The sequence below is a fragment of the Manihot esculenta genome, chromosome 1 (genome assembly GCF_001659605.2).
Source record: "Manihot esculenta cultivar AM560-2 chromosome 1, M.esculenta_v8, whole genome shotgun sequence".
Lineage (NCBI taxonomy): Eukaryota > Viridiplantae > Streptophyta > Magnoliopsida > Malpighiales > Euphorbiaceae > Manihot > Manihot esculenta.
The window spans coordinates 35,335,209-35,353,554 of record NC_035161.2 but is presented as its reverse complement, the minus strand read 5'-3'; the positions used below and the strand labels follow the sequence as shown (position 1 = coordinate 35,353,554).

Sequence of the window (18,346 nt, the reverse complement as noted above, 5' to 3'; positions counted from 1 at the left end):
AGTACTAAGCAAAATGTAATGAAACGCTTCTTCTCCAAGCCATCACTGCTGTGCTGTGTTTTTCTTCCTTTCAAAATATTAATAATAAATAAAAAAAATTTGCATGTTGACTTTTTGTCACCTTCATGCTGCTGCTGTTTTCATGTGGTCCCCACTTGAAAAGTGCCCTATTTGACCCGAATTCATTAATTCAATGGTTTTGACTTTTGACCAGACAATGAAAGCCACTAAGCCAATCTATATTTGTGAAATATGGATTTTTTCGCTCCATTTTTATTTTACATAAAAAGCTTTTCTATTTCCTTTTTTTATATTTATAATGTTTAAATTTTAATTAATAAAATATTTTTATAAACATTTTTATCTTAAAATAATATTTAGAAAAATTCACAAAATTTTCATTTTAAATAAGGGTATAATAGAAAGGAAATTAGACAAAATGAATTGTTGTGAAATTTTTTTTATTTTAAGTAAAGAGTAAAAAAAATAAAAGGGGATTTTAAAAAATCAGGGCAAAGGTTTATAAATTAAGATTGAATCTAAATAAATTTTTAATATAAATACATTTTCGGCGATTTTATTATAATTTTAAATACTTTTTTTTTAATAAGCAAGAAGGAAAATTGTAAAACTTTGAATTTAATTTGGATCAGAACTAATAATAATAATTATTATTATAATTATAATGTCCTCTTAAAAAATGCCACGTAACCTATAGTCAAAGGCCGAGTGTCGAGAGATAATACAAAGTCAAAGATTGGGAGAATAGGTAATGGCTATAGTTATAGCCGGTCGTGTGTTCTGGTGAGAAGACAGCGCTAAATCGGATCGGATCACTACTCTAGCTGGCTTCTTGCTTCCTGGAAGGATCCTTTCATTAAGATATATCGCCGCCCTTTCATTCTGCTGATTGCTGCCTGACCACCTCCTTATATACTAGAAACCGCACATAGTTCTTCTATGTATGCTTCAACGCCAGCCCGCCTCTTTGGTCTCCATTTTCTCCAGCGCTTCTCTTCCCACCCACAGGTACAACCTTTAGCTGCTCCTTCTGGGGTTTCTTTCTTTTTCATTTCTTGGCAATTGATCATGGAGGTCTAAGGTTCTTGAGCTTGCAATATTCTTTTTGGCTTCGGTTTCTTATTTCATAATTTTACTTCATCGATATCCTCTTTGCTGTTGTTAGTTTCTGTTTTTGTGTTGAAGTTTCAGAAAAATTTTACCCTTTCTTGGATGCAAGAAGGATCATCTTCAGTTCAAGTGTTCTTGGTCATAAATTGTATTGGAGTTGAATCTTTTTCTTCATTTAACTCAGAATTCATCTATTAGAGCTGTTCTTGGTGGTTTTGACTTTTAGGCATAGATAGATTATCATGGATCCTAAATACACAGTAATTGGTGAACAATCCATCTTTCCGAACTCTGATCGACACCCAGATGACGAAAGTGGATTTAATTTTGATAGCCCTTCCTCTGATCTTAATTTCGTGAATGTTCTGTCTGATTCCTCTGATTTTGTTGCAAATGATTTGGGTCTGTCCTTTGCCTTTAGTCCTGGGGGAGAGTCATTTATCCCAGAGTTTAGTCCAGGGGGAGAATCTTTTGAACCTTCTCCCGGCAGTAGTCCGGAGGGAGATGCTTCTTCTCCCTCTACTGATACTGATTCTTCAGATCCAGTACTCAAATACATAAGCCAGATGCTTATGGAAGAGAACATGGAAGACAAGCCCCACATGTTTTATGATCCGTTTGCCCTAAAGGCCACAGAGAAGTCATTGTATGATGTGCTTGGTGAGGAATATCCTTCAATCAATTCCCCCCAGCTCCATATCAACCTCGAGAGCCCTGATAGCAATCTTTTGGGTAGTGGTAGTGATTTTGGTGGGATTACTAGCAGTAGCCCTAGCACTGGCACTGCCACCAGTGATTTTGTTGATCCTCAGTTGGTTGGTTATGTTGGAGAATCAAATTCAGTTTTGTTGCAAACCTATATTCCCTATGACTACCATTTGCAGTCCAATTCACATTCCAGTTCTCAATTTTCGGTGAATTCTTCAAATGGTCTGCCTGATATTGGCCATGGTCTTATGAGTTCTTCTGTGAGTGAGATGTTGCAGAATATGTTTAGTGAGACAGAATCTGTGCTGCAGTTTAAGAGAGGTTTAGAGGAAGCTAGTAAATTCCTTCCTAAAGCTAGTCAACTAGTTGTTGATTTAGAGAGTAATGCATTCGCCACTGGACAAAAGGAAGAGGCTCCAGTGGTTATAGTGAAGGAGGAGAAAATTGAGAGGGGGAGCTCGCCAAATGGCTCAAGGGGTAGGAAGAATCACGAAAGAGAGGATTCAGATTTAGAACAAGGGAGGAGTAGCAAGCAGTCTGCAGTATATGTGGAAGAGAGTGAATTATCGGAAATGTTTGATAAAGTATTGCTTTGGCCGATGTTGAAAGGTAAACAATGGTGCTGTGGCCCTGAAGTCAAGCAGGATGAAGCAAGCCAGATCCCAAAGCAAAATGAAAAATCAAATGGATCAAATGGTGGAAAGTCTCGTGCTAAAAAACAGAGCAGGAAAAAAGAAACAGTGGATTTGAGGAGTCTACTGATTCTCTGCGCACAAGCTGCCTCGGCAAATGACTTCAGAACTGCAAATGAGCTCCTGAAACAGGTTAGGGAGCACTCTTCCCCTTTGGGTGATGGGTCTCAGAGACTGGCTCATTACTTTGCCAATGGTCTTGAGGCACGCTTGGCTGGCAGCGGGACTGGAATGCAAGACTTCTACACTTCTATTGCTTCAAGGAGGATGACTGCTGCTGATATGTTGAAAGCTTACAAAACTCAGCTTCATGCCTGCCCATTTAAGAAGCTCTCAATACTATTTGCAAACAAAATGATATTGCATGCAGCTGAAAATGCAACAACTCTTCATATTGTAGATTTTGGTGTCCTATATGGTTTCCAGTGGCCAATCCTTATCCAGCTTCTCTCAATGCGGCCTGGTGGGCCTCCCAAGCTGCGGATTACAGGGATAGAGCTGCCCCAACAGGGTTTCCGGCCAGCAGAAAGAATTGAGGAGACAGGACGTCGCTTGGCAAAGTATTGTCAGCGATTTAACGTTCCATTTGACTACAATCCTATTGCTGCTCAAGAATGGGAAAAAATCCCAATTGAGGACCTTAAGATTGATAGCAATGAGGTGCTTGCTGTGAATTGTCTGTGTAGGTTTAAGAACCTACTTGATGAGACAGTTGAAGTGAACTGCCCAAGGAATGCTGTTCTTAACTTAATTCGGAAGATAAAACCCAACATTTTTGTTCATGCTATCATTAATGGATCCTACAATGCTCCGTTCTTCGTCACACGGTTCCGGGAGGCACTTTTCCACTTCTCCTCTCTGTTTGATATGTTTGATTCTACTATACCTCGTGAGGATCAAGAGAGATTGAAGTTTGAGAGAGAGTTTTGTGGGAGAGAGGCCATGAATGTCGTAGCATGTGAGGGCATGGAAAGAGTTGAGAGGCCAGAAACCTACAAGCAGTGGCAGTTTCGGACTACAAGGGCAGGGTTTAAGCAGCTCCCGTTGGACCAGGAGGTCATGGAAAAGTGTAGGGATAAGATGAAGGCATGGTACCACAAGGATTTTGTGATTGATCAAGACAGCAACTGGATGCTGCAGGGATGGAAGGGTCGAATAATCTATGCTTCCAGCTGTTGGGTGCCTACATAAGAATTTTTTTTGTTGCATCTCATTTGCAGGTGTAATAGAAAACTACAAGTTCATCTGGAGCTGGGTAGGTTTGGATAATTGCAGATTTGGGGAAAGGTATCAATTCTTTTTAAGTTTCAGAATACTTTTTCCTCATTTCTATAATGTAAATAAACATTTATGCATGTACAAGTATTTTATCTTTAAAACTCGGAATGTTTTACTAGTATTTATTTGGAACCAATCATTTTGTGCTTGTGTTTTCAGATACTATAGTGCTGCCTGTCTCTTACAGAAGAACCTTATGCAGATGGAGAATTCTCATATTAAAGCATTAACTTGACTTTCAATTAGTGCATTTGATGGTTGGAGGCCTGTCAATCATGGTGTGAAATGAGAAGTACCTATGACCTGGACATGATTGCCTTTTTTGAGCATTGGAAAAGCCTGAAACCCTCTGTTTAGGTGACTGTAATATAGATCAATAGAGGCTACTGGCTTTTTTTTTTTTTGGGAAATTTATAATGGAATTATGGGTTTTCTTTCTTGAAGTTATGGCGATCTTAGAAGGTTTTGAACCTTTGTTTTTGCTTGTAAAATCCATGACTTTGGATGTATCTTTATCTGATGAATCAAAGTAGCTAGTGAGATTTTTGGATTTCGTCTAATTAATTGATGGGAGTATCGCTTTGTTTTTCGCATGTTCACCTCTTCATCAATGGCATTTTCTTCATTAACTTGATTTCAGTCCTGAATCATTAATTCTACTCATATTTTATCATTCATTTGTGAGCTGTGCTGGTGTTGGTATTTGAGTTTCCTGGCTGCTTGGCTGGTTTAGTTTATAGTTTCCAGTGTATGCAGACAAGTTCATGCTCCGTCAAATGGGTAAGATGCACCATAAGCTTAAACAACTTTTAACTTGTATGTAAGATAATTAAGTAATTTCTCTAATTTTTTTCCTTGAAGAGATTGAAAACAAAGCTTGAATTTTGGGCTTGATATGTAATGCTGGTAATGGAAATGGAACACTTGTTTTTGTAATAATGTCTTCCACTATAAAAAGGTTAGGGAAAGAAAAGTAAGAATTTTAAGAGGGAAGAAGAACACATGCTTTATCATGTGATTGGTTCTTGTGAATCATTTTTAGAAATCAGATGACTATATGTCATTAAGGTAGTTGCTCCAATTCAACATACAATCATTTTCTTAAGATATCAAAGTTATTATATATAAAATAAAATAAAATTAAATAGAGTATAATAATTTATTTATATATTTTTATAATGTAAAATAATAAGATGGATAATAATTTTAAAATAATTAAAAAAATATATAACAAAAAGAGTGTATAATTGTGGAGCATATAGGGGTAGTATTAAATAATTCTTTTAAAATTAAGTTCTGATTTCTGAATTAATAAATTAAACTCAGGCGGCTCCACTTGCTCTCACTGTCTTGACGCATGGATGACTGTTGTCTATTTTGGGTTGGGAAGGAGGTTTTGATTTCCAAATCGGCGGCCACTGGATTCATCATTCTTGTAATACAGTGGATAATTTAGCTATGCAAACCTTTTTCACTCATTCTTTATTCCCTTAATTGATATGATTTATTTTATAATTAAAATATTTAAATAATTATTTATAAAATTACATAATATTTTTATTTTTAAAATAAAAAATTTTTAAATAAAAAAATTAAATTTATTCATTACCAATAAAAGAATTGTTAGAAAAATAAACTAAATTTTTATAGAAATCATTGATTTCAAAGGAAAGGTATTGGAAAAATAATTACAACTGTTAACTTTCTTGTAATCTAAAGATGGCTAATAATAACAGTCTAATAGATTTAATATCTATAAATATGTAAATTTTATATATTTTATATATAAATTTTTTGTTATACCTATTATTTTAAATTTATAATGAATCAAATTTATCAAGAATTAATTTTACGGTATAATTTATATGGTAAAAAAAATAAATAAATACTAAAATAATAATATATTTAACATATAATAATAATAATTAGATATTTATTTTCCGTCACTGTTCGCAGATAATGATATGCTGATTGTTGAAATTTTAACTCTTCGTCACGGTTTGCTTTTTGTAATAGAATTTTTTTTCTGCATTCTTATGAACCGTTTGCAGGTATTTCAAGTTCTTTGGTCTATACATTTAAATATTTTTGAATTGAGTTTGATTTTAAACGATTATAAATATTTGTTAAATTCTAGAATTGATATTTCTATTATATGAGTTTATCGTCATGTCATTCTAACGTTTCATATTTTATTTAAATAATTTATTAGATATAATCGTTTCTATTTAAAATAATATCTTTATTTAGAATGATATCACCCTGACGAAATTTTATTAATATAATAAGTGATTTTACTTTTAAAAAATAATAATAAGAAGAATTTATGTTTATATGTTTTGGACTTATATGGGTCGCCTTGCATAATATATTGATTATGATGAAAGAAAAAGGTACTGATTCGGAAAAAAAGCGGATTGAGGCTTTGAATGTGAAGTCACCAATTTAACCAACGACCATCACAGACAAATGAGCAGCCAACAACTGTTGGGAATATTCTCTTTTGATTGCTCTTGGTCAAAGTTATCCACCCATGCATTTTGACTCTTTTTCTTTTCAGAATATTAAGGTAAGATTTTAATTAATTTAACAAGGGAAAAATGCATCATAGAAAAACTACCAACAGATTATTATAAAACTTGGTCACAGTTTCCAAAATATTTTTGGACTAAAAATCAAAAGGATTAAAGTTTCCTTTTTCGCATGTCATGCATGTAGACATGCTATGGTTTAGTTTCAACTGTGAATTAAATTATAATAAGATGGATCAAATTTGGAATTCAATTTTTTAACTGAGTTGAAATTTCAAATTAAGGAGGTGGATTATGAATTTTTCTCTTGTAAATTGGATTAAAATTCATTAGTTCAATTTAATTTTTTATTTTTAAATAAATTATTTTAAAAAATTATATCATTTAAAATTGACATATAAACAAGTTAAATTATTAAATAATTAAATTTAAATTTATTTTTAACTTATAAAAAATATTATTTATATTTAATTTTAAATATTTTTTATTTTTATATTATATATATTATTTTATTTTTTATATAATGTAAATGGATATATTTTATAATTTATTTGTTGAATAAAATATATATTAAATAATACTTAAAATTTATATTTATTTTATTTTTAATTTTTTTAAATTAAAATTAAATTAAAATTTAAAAAATCAAAATCGTGATAGCTTTAAAACTAGACTAAAATCAAATCGATTAGACTAAAATCAAATCAAACTAGTTTCAGTTTAGTTAAAAAAATAAATTAAACGGTGGATTCTGAACAGGAACCGGATTCTGCTCTGTTGAATTTGACTCGGTCAATCACATACTTTTCTAATTTTGTGGTATGGGTCCTATTTGCGGAACATTATTCCACAAATAATTCTGTCTTTTTTGTCAGAATTTAACAAATAATTCAATTTGCACAAAATTGTCAAAATATGTTTATCTTCAAAAATATATATAATTGAATTCATATATGTATGTTATATGAACTTTTTTAGTTTGCATTATATTTACTATAAAATCAAATCATAAAATATATAGATTTTACTTTTTTTTTAATAAAAAAATAATTAAATTATTACTATAACAACAAGCATATATTATCAGTTTTTCAAATTATTACAATTTATATATAATAATAATTTACTGTTTCAAAAAATATATATAATAATAATTTATGGCAACTATATTAAATTTATTAAATAGTTAGGTAATTATTATATCATAGATTTAAATAGACTCAATCTAAAAAAATATTTTTCATACAGAAAATGATCAATTAGATTGTGATGTTTAACTTGGAGGGTTTTGCCCATTTTAGGATTCTCTTTCAGAATATTTATATTTCTCTGATTAATATGGTATTAAAGATGAAACCTGAGTTCTTTGTGCACCTAACATGGTTGAAGAAAATCATTTCATTTCAGCAAGCTAATAGTAAATCAAAGCAAATGTCCGCACAGAGAATTGACTGCCGTAACCACTGAAAACGACAAAAAATGAAAATTATTGAAGAGAAATTAAGATGCGTTCTTGTTCATTTGCTCTTCAGTCTTCACAAACAAATTATAAACCTCTTTAATTCCTGATGGTCATCTCATTTTGCTTGTCACTACGTACTCCTGAAATCCTTCTTTAAGTCTAATGAACACAGTCGTTCAGGATCCTTCAGCCGATGCTATTTTGAAGTGCATCAACCACACTCTTATGGAGGAAGAGTTGGAGGAGCAAAACTGCTGCATTTTACAACACTACGCTCTCGATCTCCAGGCTGCTGAAAAGTCCTTCCATGATATTCTTGGTCAGAAATGTCTCCCCTTTACCGATTTAGAGAACCCAGTTTCCGCTTGCATGTTTGCGGCGGATTCTAGCTTGATGATTCGCGATGTTCATGAGCATGAGTCCTCATGTGTAACTGCTACACCTTTGCCACTCGGTTTGGAGTCCAATGCATCCCCTTTTTTTCCTCCTCCTGGTATCGTTTCTGAAACCGAGAATTTGCAGTCCATCAGTGGATGCAAAGTGGAAACTGGAAAAGAAGTGATTCTTGATTTTGCAAACAATAGAGTGACTCCTGTGGCGGCGGCTAAGACAACTAAAGGTAAAAGGGGCACTGATGATCATGAGTATGATTTCTTTAACACTAATCCTTCAGTCAGCTGGATACTGCATCCCAATGGACAATCAAGAGGACACAATGGTGAAATGACTCGCAGGGTTAAAACACGAAAATTGGTTGATCTCTGCACTCTTTTGCTTCATTGTGCAGAAGCTGTAGCCGTCAATGATCACAAAACAGCGAGTAAACTACTAATGCAGATTAGGAAGCATTCTACTCCTTGTGGTGATGGATCCCAGAGGCTTGCCCATTGCTTTGCTAATGCTCTTGAGGCTCGAATCGTTGGTCGTACGAGTGAGGCATTTGCTGCTTCTAAGTTGCCGGCTACTTGCATGTTGGATGCTTGGAAGCTCCTTTTTTCAGCTTGCCCTTTCTTGAATACATCGAATTTCTTCGCATTCCATACAATTATGGAAGTTGCAGAGAAAGCAGACAGGCTCCACATCATACACTTTGGTGTCGTGTATGGTTTCCCCTGGTCCTCCTTAATCCAGCATCTCTCAACAAGACCTGGAGGGCCTCCTGTTCTTCGTGTTACAAGAATAGAAATCCCTGAACCTGTTTTCGATTCAGCAACAAAGCTTGAGGAAACAGGAAGTTACTTGGCAAGTTTTTGTGAGAGACTTAATGTCCCGTTCGAGTACACTGCAATATCCAAAAAATGGGAAAGCATCCGATTTGAGGATTACAAGATTCATAGAGATGAAAAGACCATAGTTACATGTTTATATCGATCCAGGAACCTGCTTGATGAGACAATAGATGAAACAGACATAAACTGTCAGAGGAATGACATTCTAAACATGATACGGAGGATGAATCCAAGCGTGTTCATTCATGGGATAGTTAACGGCGGCTATAATGCTCCCTTCTTCACGACGAGGTTTCGAGAGGCTCTTTTCTACTTCTCATCGCTGTTTGATATGCTTGAAGCCAATGTATCCCACAATGTTCCAGAGAGGATGGTGCTTGAGCAAGAGATATATGGAAAGCGGATATTGAATGTGATAGCTTGCGAAGGATCAGAGAGGCTTGAAAGACCAGAGACGTACAAGCAATGGCATGTTAGAAATTTGAGAGCGGGGCTCAGGCAACTGCCATTGAAGCAGGAGATGATGCAAAATATGAAGGAACAAGTGAAGTTACATTACCATAAGGACTTTTTGATGTATGAAGATGGACATTGGATTGTTCAGGGATGGAAAGGACGAATCTTATTTGCTCTTTCTTGTTGGAAATCTGCCTAGCATTTCCAAAGAAAATTAGGTTTATTTTTGATTTTAACTTTGTTAAAATAAGGAGGAATTAGAAATATCCAAAGAAAATTACAGTTTATGTAATACTAATTCTACTAATGAATCATAAAACTAGTTAGATTATTTGCATTAATGAATAAAACTGTTAGCAAAATTGGAATATAAAATTACTAACATCTTTTAATTAATAAAATATTAATTATAAGCGAATTCCTTGTCCAAATAATTATAATAAGAGCCGCCATTAATGGAGAACTTTACTCTATTGTCATTATTAGACAAAGAATATAAATTTGCGATTCACCCTAATGGCCGTCCTAATATGGGACCAAAATTACGTCATCAAAATTAACTTATAAACATTTAAAATTTTAAATAATTATATATTTAATTAAAATAATTTTATAAACACATATTATTGTAATTGTTAAAAAAATACTAGATAAAGTTTGTGGATTAGGAAAGAACAATTTTTTTTTTAAAGAAAAATTATACGTTGTTGGGAAATTCCAACAAACATTTTTGTGCTGAGTACATTCTCTGCCACATAAAATTCATACTGATTTGCTCAACAATATAATAAACTTTGATTGAATCCAACATCTTCAACGGTGGAAGAAAGTTGCCATAAAAAAATATGGAGATATCACAGTGCTTAATGTGAACAACAGGCCAGATGAAATGAACGTAGCTTCTCTCGTAAGTGTATTCGAGAGTTCTCATATTTTATTCTTGTAATTTTTTATTTTTAATTAAAAAAATAAATATATTATATTTTAATAAAAAAATTATTTAATATATTAAATTTTCTCCTAACTAACTACAACACAAAGATTAATGATGAATTATACTCTTACTTTTATAGCTTGAATAATTTTAAGAATAAATATTATAATAATTTTAATTTTATTGACTTCACAGTGTGCCTAACAATGAAATAACACTACAATTATTTATTAATTTCATAGGTTATAAAAAATTAATCTTATTATGACATTTTTATAATCGCATTGTTATTTTTATAATAATATTAAAGTAATAGGGTATGATTTAATTAAAAATTAAACTATAAACTTTTTGAGTATGCAAGTGTGAAATGATAATAAAAATTTAACTAAGCTCTTAGTAAATAAATTGGAATTCAATTCTGTTTAGAAAAAGGAGGTGGACAACGGCACGTGTGCGACTGTCGAGTCATGCGTGGGTATCCCCGTGACAGCGCATGTGCGCGTCTTTGGGCACGTGCGCCTGAGCATTTGAGACTAAGTTTTAATTTCTAACACGATAAAAAATAAAATTGCAATAATTTATTTTAAATCTAAAAGTTGAGATGAAAATATCATAATCACAAGTTGTTTGATAAATGTAAAGCAAAGAGATATTTGTAATAAAAACTTACCTAAAAATTATTTTGATTCTTTTTCTTTTTCTAAATACACACCCACACGTATAAAAAATAAAATTAACAAAACATTAGGATTATCCTGACAACTTAAAAAATAAAAAATAAAAATAAAAATCATGAATCGGTACACAATTAGAGAAGTTGTACATCAATAGAGGGATATGTATGTTGGTAGTGTGTGAATCTGGTCAATGGCTTGCAGATGAAGGACGAAAAAGGGGAGAAAGAACAAGACAACCTCGTCTCAGGTCAAACGCGGGAACAATTATTAATGCAATCCAACGATCATGGGACCTCATAAATGTTATCTTCCACTAATCACTGCCTGACAAGCTACCCAGTATGGCATTTGGGTTATAGGCTGGCGGCTGCTTTTGTCTATCTACAGACTACAGCAGACCTTCCTCGAAGGTTCTTTCCTCTAGGTTATCCCTCGCCAGTCTCTCTTTTAAATAAAGCGCCTTCATCCTCCCTCATGCTTCATCCTCTCTAATGCTCTGCTCTCACTCAGGATCTTACCATCTTTGCATTTCTTGTTCATTGTTTTTTATATCTTTGTAGTGTTTAACTAAAATTATTCTCTTGTATTTGTTTCTTGCACGTTTTTCTGCTAAAAATGATACCAGCTGTTTGAGTTTAGGCGTAAGTCAAGGTTTATTTATTTTTTTCTTACAAGTTTTTCGATTTTCTCACTTATTTATTATTATTATTTTTCTAATCTTAGGTCAAGGATTTACTCACTTGTTCAATTGGTTTTATGGGTCCTTTACTGTTTCTAGCACATTTACTCAATTGGGATCTACTGTGTAACTGTTAAATAATAGGCAAACATTTCTTCTGCTTTTTCATTTATTTTAAATTTTTAGCTGGGAAATTGCCCTGAGCCATAGATTTCTTATCTTCTCCTAATTGCTTTTTCTCCTGAAGAACCCAAAGGAAGTGTTGTTGTTCTTGATGGATACCCTTATTCAAGAATTTCCTAATTCCATGAACAGATTCAAATTCGACCATTACCCAGTTTCTTTCTCTCCAAACAGAAATCTTCTTAATGGGTATGAACTCAATAATAACTTGAGTAATCCTTATTCCCCAATTCCTTCATTTGATTCACAACCAGCTCCAAATGACTTGACATCATCTTCTTATTCATCCTTGAGCTCAGAAGGACATGATCCAAATAATAACGTTGTTCTCAAGTACATAAGTGATATGCTTATGGAAGAGGACTTAGAGGGTAAGACCTGCATGTTGCAGGACTGTTTGGCCCTGCAAGCTGCAGAGAAATCCTTGTATGATGTCCTTGGTCAGGAATATCCTCATTCATTTGATCACTGTTCTCATAATGCCGAAAGTCCTAACGATCCTTCAACTTGGAGTAGCAGCGTCGATAGCAGCAACAGCTATCCGGCTGCTGTTAACTCTTCAGTTGAAAATCCAAAATGGAGTTTTGATCATGTTGGTCTAGATTCATATGGAATCCAAAGTTCTCCGATGGACTCCCCTGAAAGTAACACCCTTCTAGGACCAGATTTCCACTTTGAGATAAACCCCTTAACAGTGGTCAGGCAAGGGATAGGAGATGGTGATTATTTGTTGGCATCAAAGAGTAACCCAGCAACGGAGAGAGAATCCTCACCAAGCAGTGCACGGGGAAGGAAAAATCATCAACGTGAGGGTGGTGATTATTTAGAAGAAGAGAGAAGCAGCAAGCATTCTGCTATTTCTCTTGCAGAGTCTGAGCAGTCTGAGATGTTTGATAAGGTATTGCTTTGTCCAAGTGAAAACAACAAGTCTGAAGCATGTGCTCAACATGAGAAGCCACAGAATGGAGCAAGCAGGAATGGGCTAGTTAAAGGATCTAATGGTAGAACAACGCGAGGAAGAAGACAGGGAAACAAAGGAGAAGTAGTCGATTTGCCAACTCTGCTAGTTCAGTGCGCACAAGCTGTGGCAATCAGTGACCAAAGAACTGCAACGGAACTACTGAGGCAGATTGGGCAACATTCTTCAGCATATGGGGATGGAAACCAAAGATTGGCATACTACTTTTCTAAGGCCCTCGAGACACGATTGGCTGGTACCAGAACACCTAAATATACACCGCATGTAGGCAACAACCCACCAGTTTCTGACATCTTAAAAGCTTACCAGGTATATGTTAAGGCGTGCCCATTCAAGCGAATGTCAAATTTCTTTGCTAATCAGACAATTTTCAAATTAGCAGAGAAAGCAACTAGGCTCCATATTATTGATTTTGGCATTCTCTATGGTTTTCAGTGGCCTTGCCTTATCCAGCGCCTTTCACAGAGGCCTGGTGGACCTCCAAAGTTGCGAATAACAGGAATTGAGCTCCCACAACCCGGGTTTCGCCCTGCAGAAAGGGTTGAGGAGACTGGCCGTCGCTTACAAAGATATTGTGAGAGGTTCAACGTCCCATTTGAGTATAATGTCATAGCACAGAAATGGGAAACCATCAAGTATGCGGATCTCAACATCAGCAGAGATGAGATGACTGTTGTTAACTGTTTGTATCGGTTAAGGAATCTCCCTGACGACACCGTTGTGGCAAACAGTGCAAGAGATGCTGTCCTAAAATTGATCAGGAAAATCAAACCAGACTTATTTATCCATGGAGTTGTTAATGGTACATATAATGCTCCATTCTTTGTGACTCGGTTTCGGGAGGCACTCTTCCACTTCTCTTCCATGTTTGATATGTTTGATGTAAACGTGCCCTGCGAAGATGAGCAAAGATTGCTGTATGAGAAAGAGATATTTGGAAGAGATATTATGAATGCAATAGCATGTGAGGGTACAGAGAGGGTTGAAAGGCCTGAGACATACAAACAGTGGCAGATTAGAAATATGAGAGCTGGGTTCAGGCAGCTTTTATTAGATCAAGAGATTTTGAAGAAAGTAAGATCTACTGTGAGATCAGAGTATCACAAGGATTTTGTTGTCGATGAGGATGGCCGGTGGATGCTACAGGGATGGAAGGGGAGAGTTATCTATGCTCTCTCAGTTTGGAAACCAGTCCAGGAGTAACACGATGCTGTGCTTGTATATACAATTGGTGGTTATGGGAAGGCCCTTCTAGAAGTTTTGTTTAGACCTTTCATGTAAAAATAGCTAGAAACTTTTAGTATTGGTGTTAATTTTTTCCAGCCCAATTGATGAAATGTTAACTGCATTAGAAATATAGATATCTCCCTCTATATTATTTTTGAGATCACCATCCCAGCAGTGGGTTAATGAACGCAGTAACCAAATGCCTCGCATTTTTCGTTGAACTATCACAGCAAAATCATTTTAGTTATTGTCAACTGAATGTGTAACTTCTCCTGACAAAACTCGTCACAACAGTTCCATGAATAGTTAACAGAGCTTTTTGTTGAGCCTGGTCACGGCAGAAATGGCATAGCCATTAAAGGTATCTAGGAATAAAAGTTTTTGAAATCAAGCATGCTTCTAGAATTCAGCAGCACGGAATGAAAATGGTAACAAATGACAGTAGAATGTAGATCAAACGCTCATTCGGATGTATATCTTTCGGAGATCACAATGGCCTCATTGTATCGTGGGCATGAGGATATTTCAGGTACATGCAATACTTTAATTTTGGAGCCTGGTTTGTAATTGTAGGGACGCGATTACCCTGGCCAAGAACCGTGGTTTCCCTAAGGTCACTATGAAGGCGTGCCCCTCTCCGTCATCAGAGGGCCTTAAAGGAGCAGATTCCCCCGTTAGCTATTCAAGGTGCGATTGCAGATTTTAAAGAGCACATATAGTTTAATGGGCCATTCACCGAAAATCCTTCAATAATGACGAGCATTCCAGATACGGAACTTTATGCCCAACCCCTTGCAATTGCCCAGAATTCTACGACAGCAAGTTAAAAAAATATTCAAGCAATCCTCATTAGTCTTTTAATATTTCCAACAACACATTGCCTATCTCAAAGCTCGTACTATAAAACCAGAGTAATAATAATATGATGACAATGCTTTAGTATTTTTCCCTTTCTTTTCCAAGTAAATTTCACAAGTGAAAAGAGGCAAGGGGCAGAAACAGGAGTGCAACAATTATAACATCAAATTTAATGACTTGATAATAATTTTCATAAAAAAATCCTAAATTATTAAGTAAATGACCTACTTATTACCCCCTCTCCCTTTTGATTGTTGACTTTTTGGTCTGAGCACACTCCAGTCGAGCTTTCCAGGTTTTGGTTGGCTAACGGAGCCTTTACAGCTATTTGGTGATGACTGTTGGCCTCCTTCAGTTTTGGGTGATTTATTCTGATTTTCTGATTTAGTTACTACTTCAGTCTGTTTTCTTTTAAGGTCAGTGTTAAATTTTTCCTTAAAAGTGTTTGAACACCCTGCTTCGTCTTGTGATGATCCATTTTCTCTGCAGAAAAATAAGGACGGCAACACAAGTGCAAGTTAATAGAAGTCCAATAACAACAAAATTTCAAAGAGGAAAGAAAGCTTCTTCTAAAGTGTGAATACTTGTACAAACATGCAACCAATTGAACTTAACCATTAGTTCATCCTCGATCTATTACCATGTGTTAGTTATTAGCCCCTATCTCAGATGGAAAAAAAAAAAAGATTAACTCAATTAAATAGTTAAAGAGAGAAGCAAAAAAATGGATGACCATTTCTTCGACTCATTAGACATTGTCGACTTAACTATCTAAGGTGAGGTAGATCCTATTTATCTATCCCATAGAACTGCATTTTCTGCATTTGGCTTAATATTCAAACCACAACAATATTAAATGGACAGCATGTACTAGATGAGAGTTGCTCATCCTTATTTTGAAACAGGAGAATTTTCATTTGTACAAACAATTATGCAAGTAACTTTCATGCCCAACAAAAAAAGAAAAGAGAGAGAGAAAACAAGAAGTCAAACTACCCACCTAAAGGATGTACTACCCTGACCACTGGTGCCAGTGGCATGCGCATCAGAAGCTTCAGGCCGACAGAGGTTAGCTGCTTCTTGATTTAGTTTCTACCAAAAAATTGATTAGTATGATGAGAGCATAGGCCAGAGAGAAGCCCAGGAGGTGACTATTCATTAGATAAAAATGTTCAGATATTGGACCTTTATACTCACATCAACAGAAGGATTAAAACTTTGAAATGACATCCGTCCCATTGCTGCTCCTGGATGGGGATCCCCTTCCATTATTACCACGCTACATACACATAAAACAGCAGTGTAAAGGTTCCATATGTCATAATAATAGGACATCAAGAATCCAGACTATGCATTGGATCCAATAAAACAAAGACATTAATCAAGGTCATAATCAGTAATATAATGGCCACCAACCTGAGTTTGCAAGAAAACCTTAATTTAGGGAACATTAAACTGACCGACATAAAGAAAATAGCTGAGTTATCAGCAAAATGAAGTGAAATTGATGGACCTCATCTAATTCTCTAATTTGAGGTATTTTAGTTGATGATGCGCTTTTAATCAAGCTAATAAAAGGATTCCACTCTAACCTTAAAAAAAGGGAGTTCATGTGGAAGAAAATCATGCTAAGAATACTAGTACATTTGTACCAAGGAAAGGAGTCATTCAGCAAACAACATCAATACAAGAGGAGAAGGAAAAAAAAATGAATGTTTGCCTTTTCAAATGCTTAAGAGAAAATATGGCTTCATTCATTGTTCTTTATATTTCCATACTAATCTATTTATTAATGTTACTTAAAAAGTATCACAAGAATATGAATATTTATTCTAATGAATAATATCATAAAAAGCTCAAACCATATTCCATCCTAATGTAGGCAATAATGCAGTCTAACGAAAAGGGGAAAACCGAGAAGAATTGAGGCAAACAAAACTGAAATCAACTTAACATTCAAGAGGCAAAACTAATATATGAAACATTACCACTTCCTAATGACACCAGGGGAAAAGAAATTCTCATTTGGCTTTTCCTCTTCTTGTTTCTTAGTCTTTTCCTCTCTCTGAGCTGCCCTTTGCATAAACTATGGAATAATAATTTCGTTGAAACAATAACAAGGAAAAGATTCCCACATCAGCACACGTATAAGTTGCTAGTTAATTGTGTACGTTCCACAAAACAGAAATAAAACTCATCCAAGGAAAGGAACCTCAGATAAATCAAAGCAAAACCCAGGTCAAAACCCAGGGTAGCAGGAGAAAATGACAACAATGGAGGAAAAATAGGGAATCTTTTAAAATCTGATTGGTAAATTACCTTCAAGTTTTTCAGAGTACTAGATATCTCGCGTTTTGCCATATCTCGAGTTCTGTTCTAAAAACAGACAAAGGACCAGATTAACAAACTTCGTAAAGACCTCTATCCTCTCCAAGAACCCAAAGAGGTCAGCTTTTGCGCTGTGCCGTTGCTACAACGAAGTTTTGATTACTGGGAACAAGAAGAAGAGGAATAAGCTCTGCTTCCGACTTAGATTAGGGTTTCTACTTGCCCCCGGCCTCCGACACTCACCTGTTGTGCGCTGGATTTTAATTAGAGCCAGTTAATGGGTCGGGTTCAGAATGAATACCGGCCAGCCCAAGATGGACACACTCTAAAATCTAAATACGTGTTTATTTTTGTGATAATAATATTAATGGTATTGACATTCATATAATAAGGTGGTAAATCTAAATAAATCTAAAAGATTTCAATTTTTATTTTTAAAATTTTTATTTTAAAAAAAATATTAATAATATTTAAATATATATATATAATTTTTTATTAATTTTTAATTAATTATTAAATATTATAAAAAAATAAAGTATTTTTTATACAGAATAATTAATTAATAAATTTTTAAAAATTTGAATGAATATTTAATGAATATTTTGAAATTATAAAAATTAAATAATAAAATATTTAATAATAAAATTAATGAAAAATTAATTAATAAATTTTTTAAAATATTAAAAATATTTTAATATATTTTTTAAATTAAATAATTAATTAGTAAAATTTTTTATATTATAAAAATTATATAGTAATTTTTTTTCTTAAATTATAAACATTGAATAATATTTTATGTTTATATTAAACCTAAATATAAAAAAAAAATTATAAAAATTAAATAAAATAATATTCATAATAGATTTAAGAGATCATCTCACAAACGAGGCGCGATCTTACAACGGAGTCGTCCGATTTGATGACCATCGTAACCCATCAGGACTTGATGAATTAGCTGGTGTGCGATACACATACGATAGACATTCTGCTG

The 18,346-nt window shown here is 34.2% G+C and overlaps 4 protein-coding genes across 4 annotated transcripts; 3 read left to right on the top strand and 1 right to left on the bottom strand.

Annotated features, from left to right (window-relative positions):
• The first annotated feature begins 794 nt into the window (after nt 1–794).
• Nucleotides 795–4,359, top strand: LOC110622628 (scarecrow-like protein 33). The gene is made up of 2 exons (XM_021767245.2): nt 795–3,818; nt 3,969–4,359. The coding sequence occupies exon 1, from the start codon at nt 1,374–1,376 to the stop codon at nt 3,720–3,722; it is 2,349 nt and encodes a 782-aa protein (XP_021622937.1). The 5' UTR covers nt 795–1,373; the 3' UTR covers nt 3,723–3,818; nt 3,969–4,359.
• Nucleotides 4,360–7,790: 3,431 nt separating this feature from the next.
• On the top strand, nt 7,791–9,915 carry LOC110630975 (scarecrow-like protein 9). Its single transcript, XM_021778648.2, has one exon. It carries the CDS (start codon nt 7,965–7,967, stop codon nt 9,684–9,686), a length of 1,722 nt encoding a protein of 573 aa, XP_021634340.1. The 5' UTR covers nt 7,791–7,964; the 3' UTR covers nt 9,687–9,915.
• A 1,616-nt stretch (nt 9,916–11,531) lies between these two features.
• On the top strand, nt 11,532–14,327 carry LOC110622382 (scarecrow-like protein 14). Its single transcript, XM_021766906.2, has 2 exons — nt 11,532–13,251; nt 13,378–14,327. Exons 1-2 carry the CDS (start codon nt 12,055–12,057, stop codon nt 14,143–14,145), a joined length of 1,965 nt encoding a protein of 654 aa, XP_021622598.1. The 5' UTR covers nt 11,532–12,054; the 3' UTR covers nt 14,146–14,327.
• A 726-nt stretch (nt 14,328–15,053) lies between these two features.
• On the bottom strand, nt 15,054–17,627 carry LOC110622476. The gene is made up of 5 exons (XM_021767015.2): nt 17,347–17,627; nt 17,016–17,113; nt 16,225–16,306; nt 16,028–16,119; nt 15,054–15,510 (listed from the first exon to the last, which is right to left on the bottom strand). The coding sequence occupies exons 1-5, from the start codon at nt 17,386–17,388 to the stop codon at nt 15,252–15,254; spliced, it is 573 nt and encodes a 190-aa protein (XP_021622707.1). The 5' UTR covers nt 17,389–17,627; the 3' UTR covers nt 15,054–15,251.
• Between the last annotated feature and the right edge of the window lie 719 nt (nt 17,628–18,346).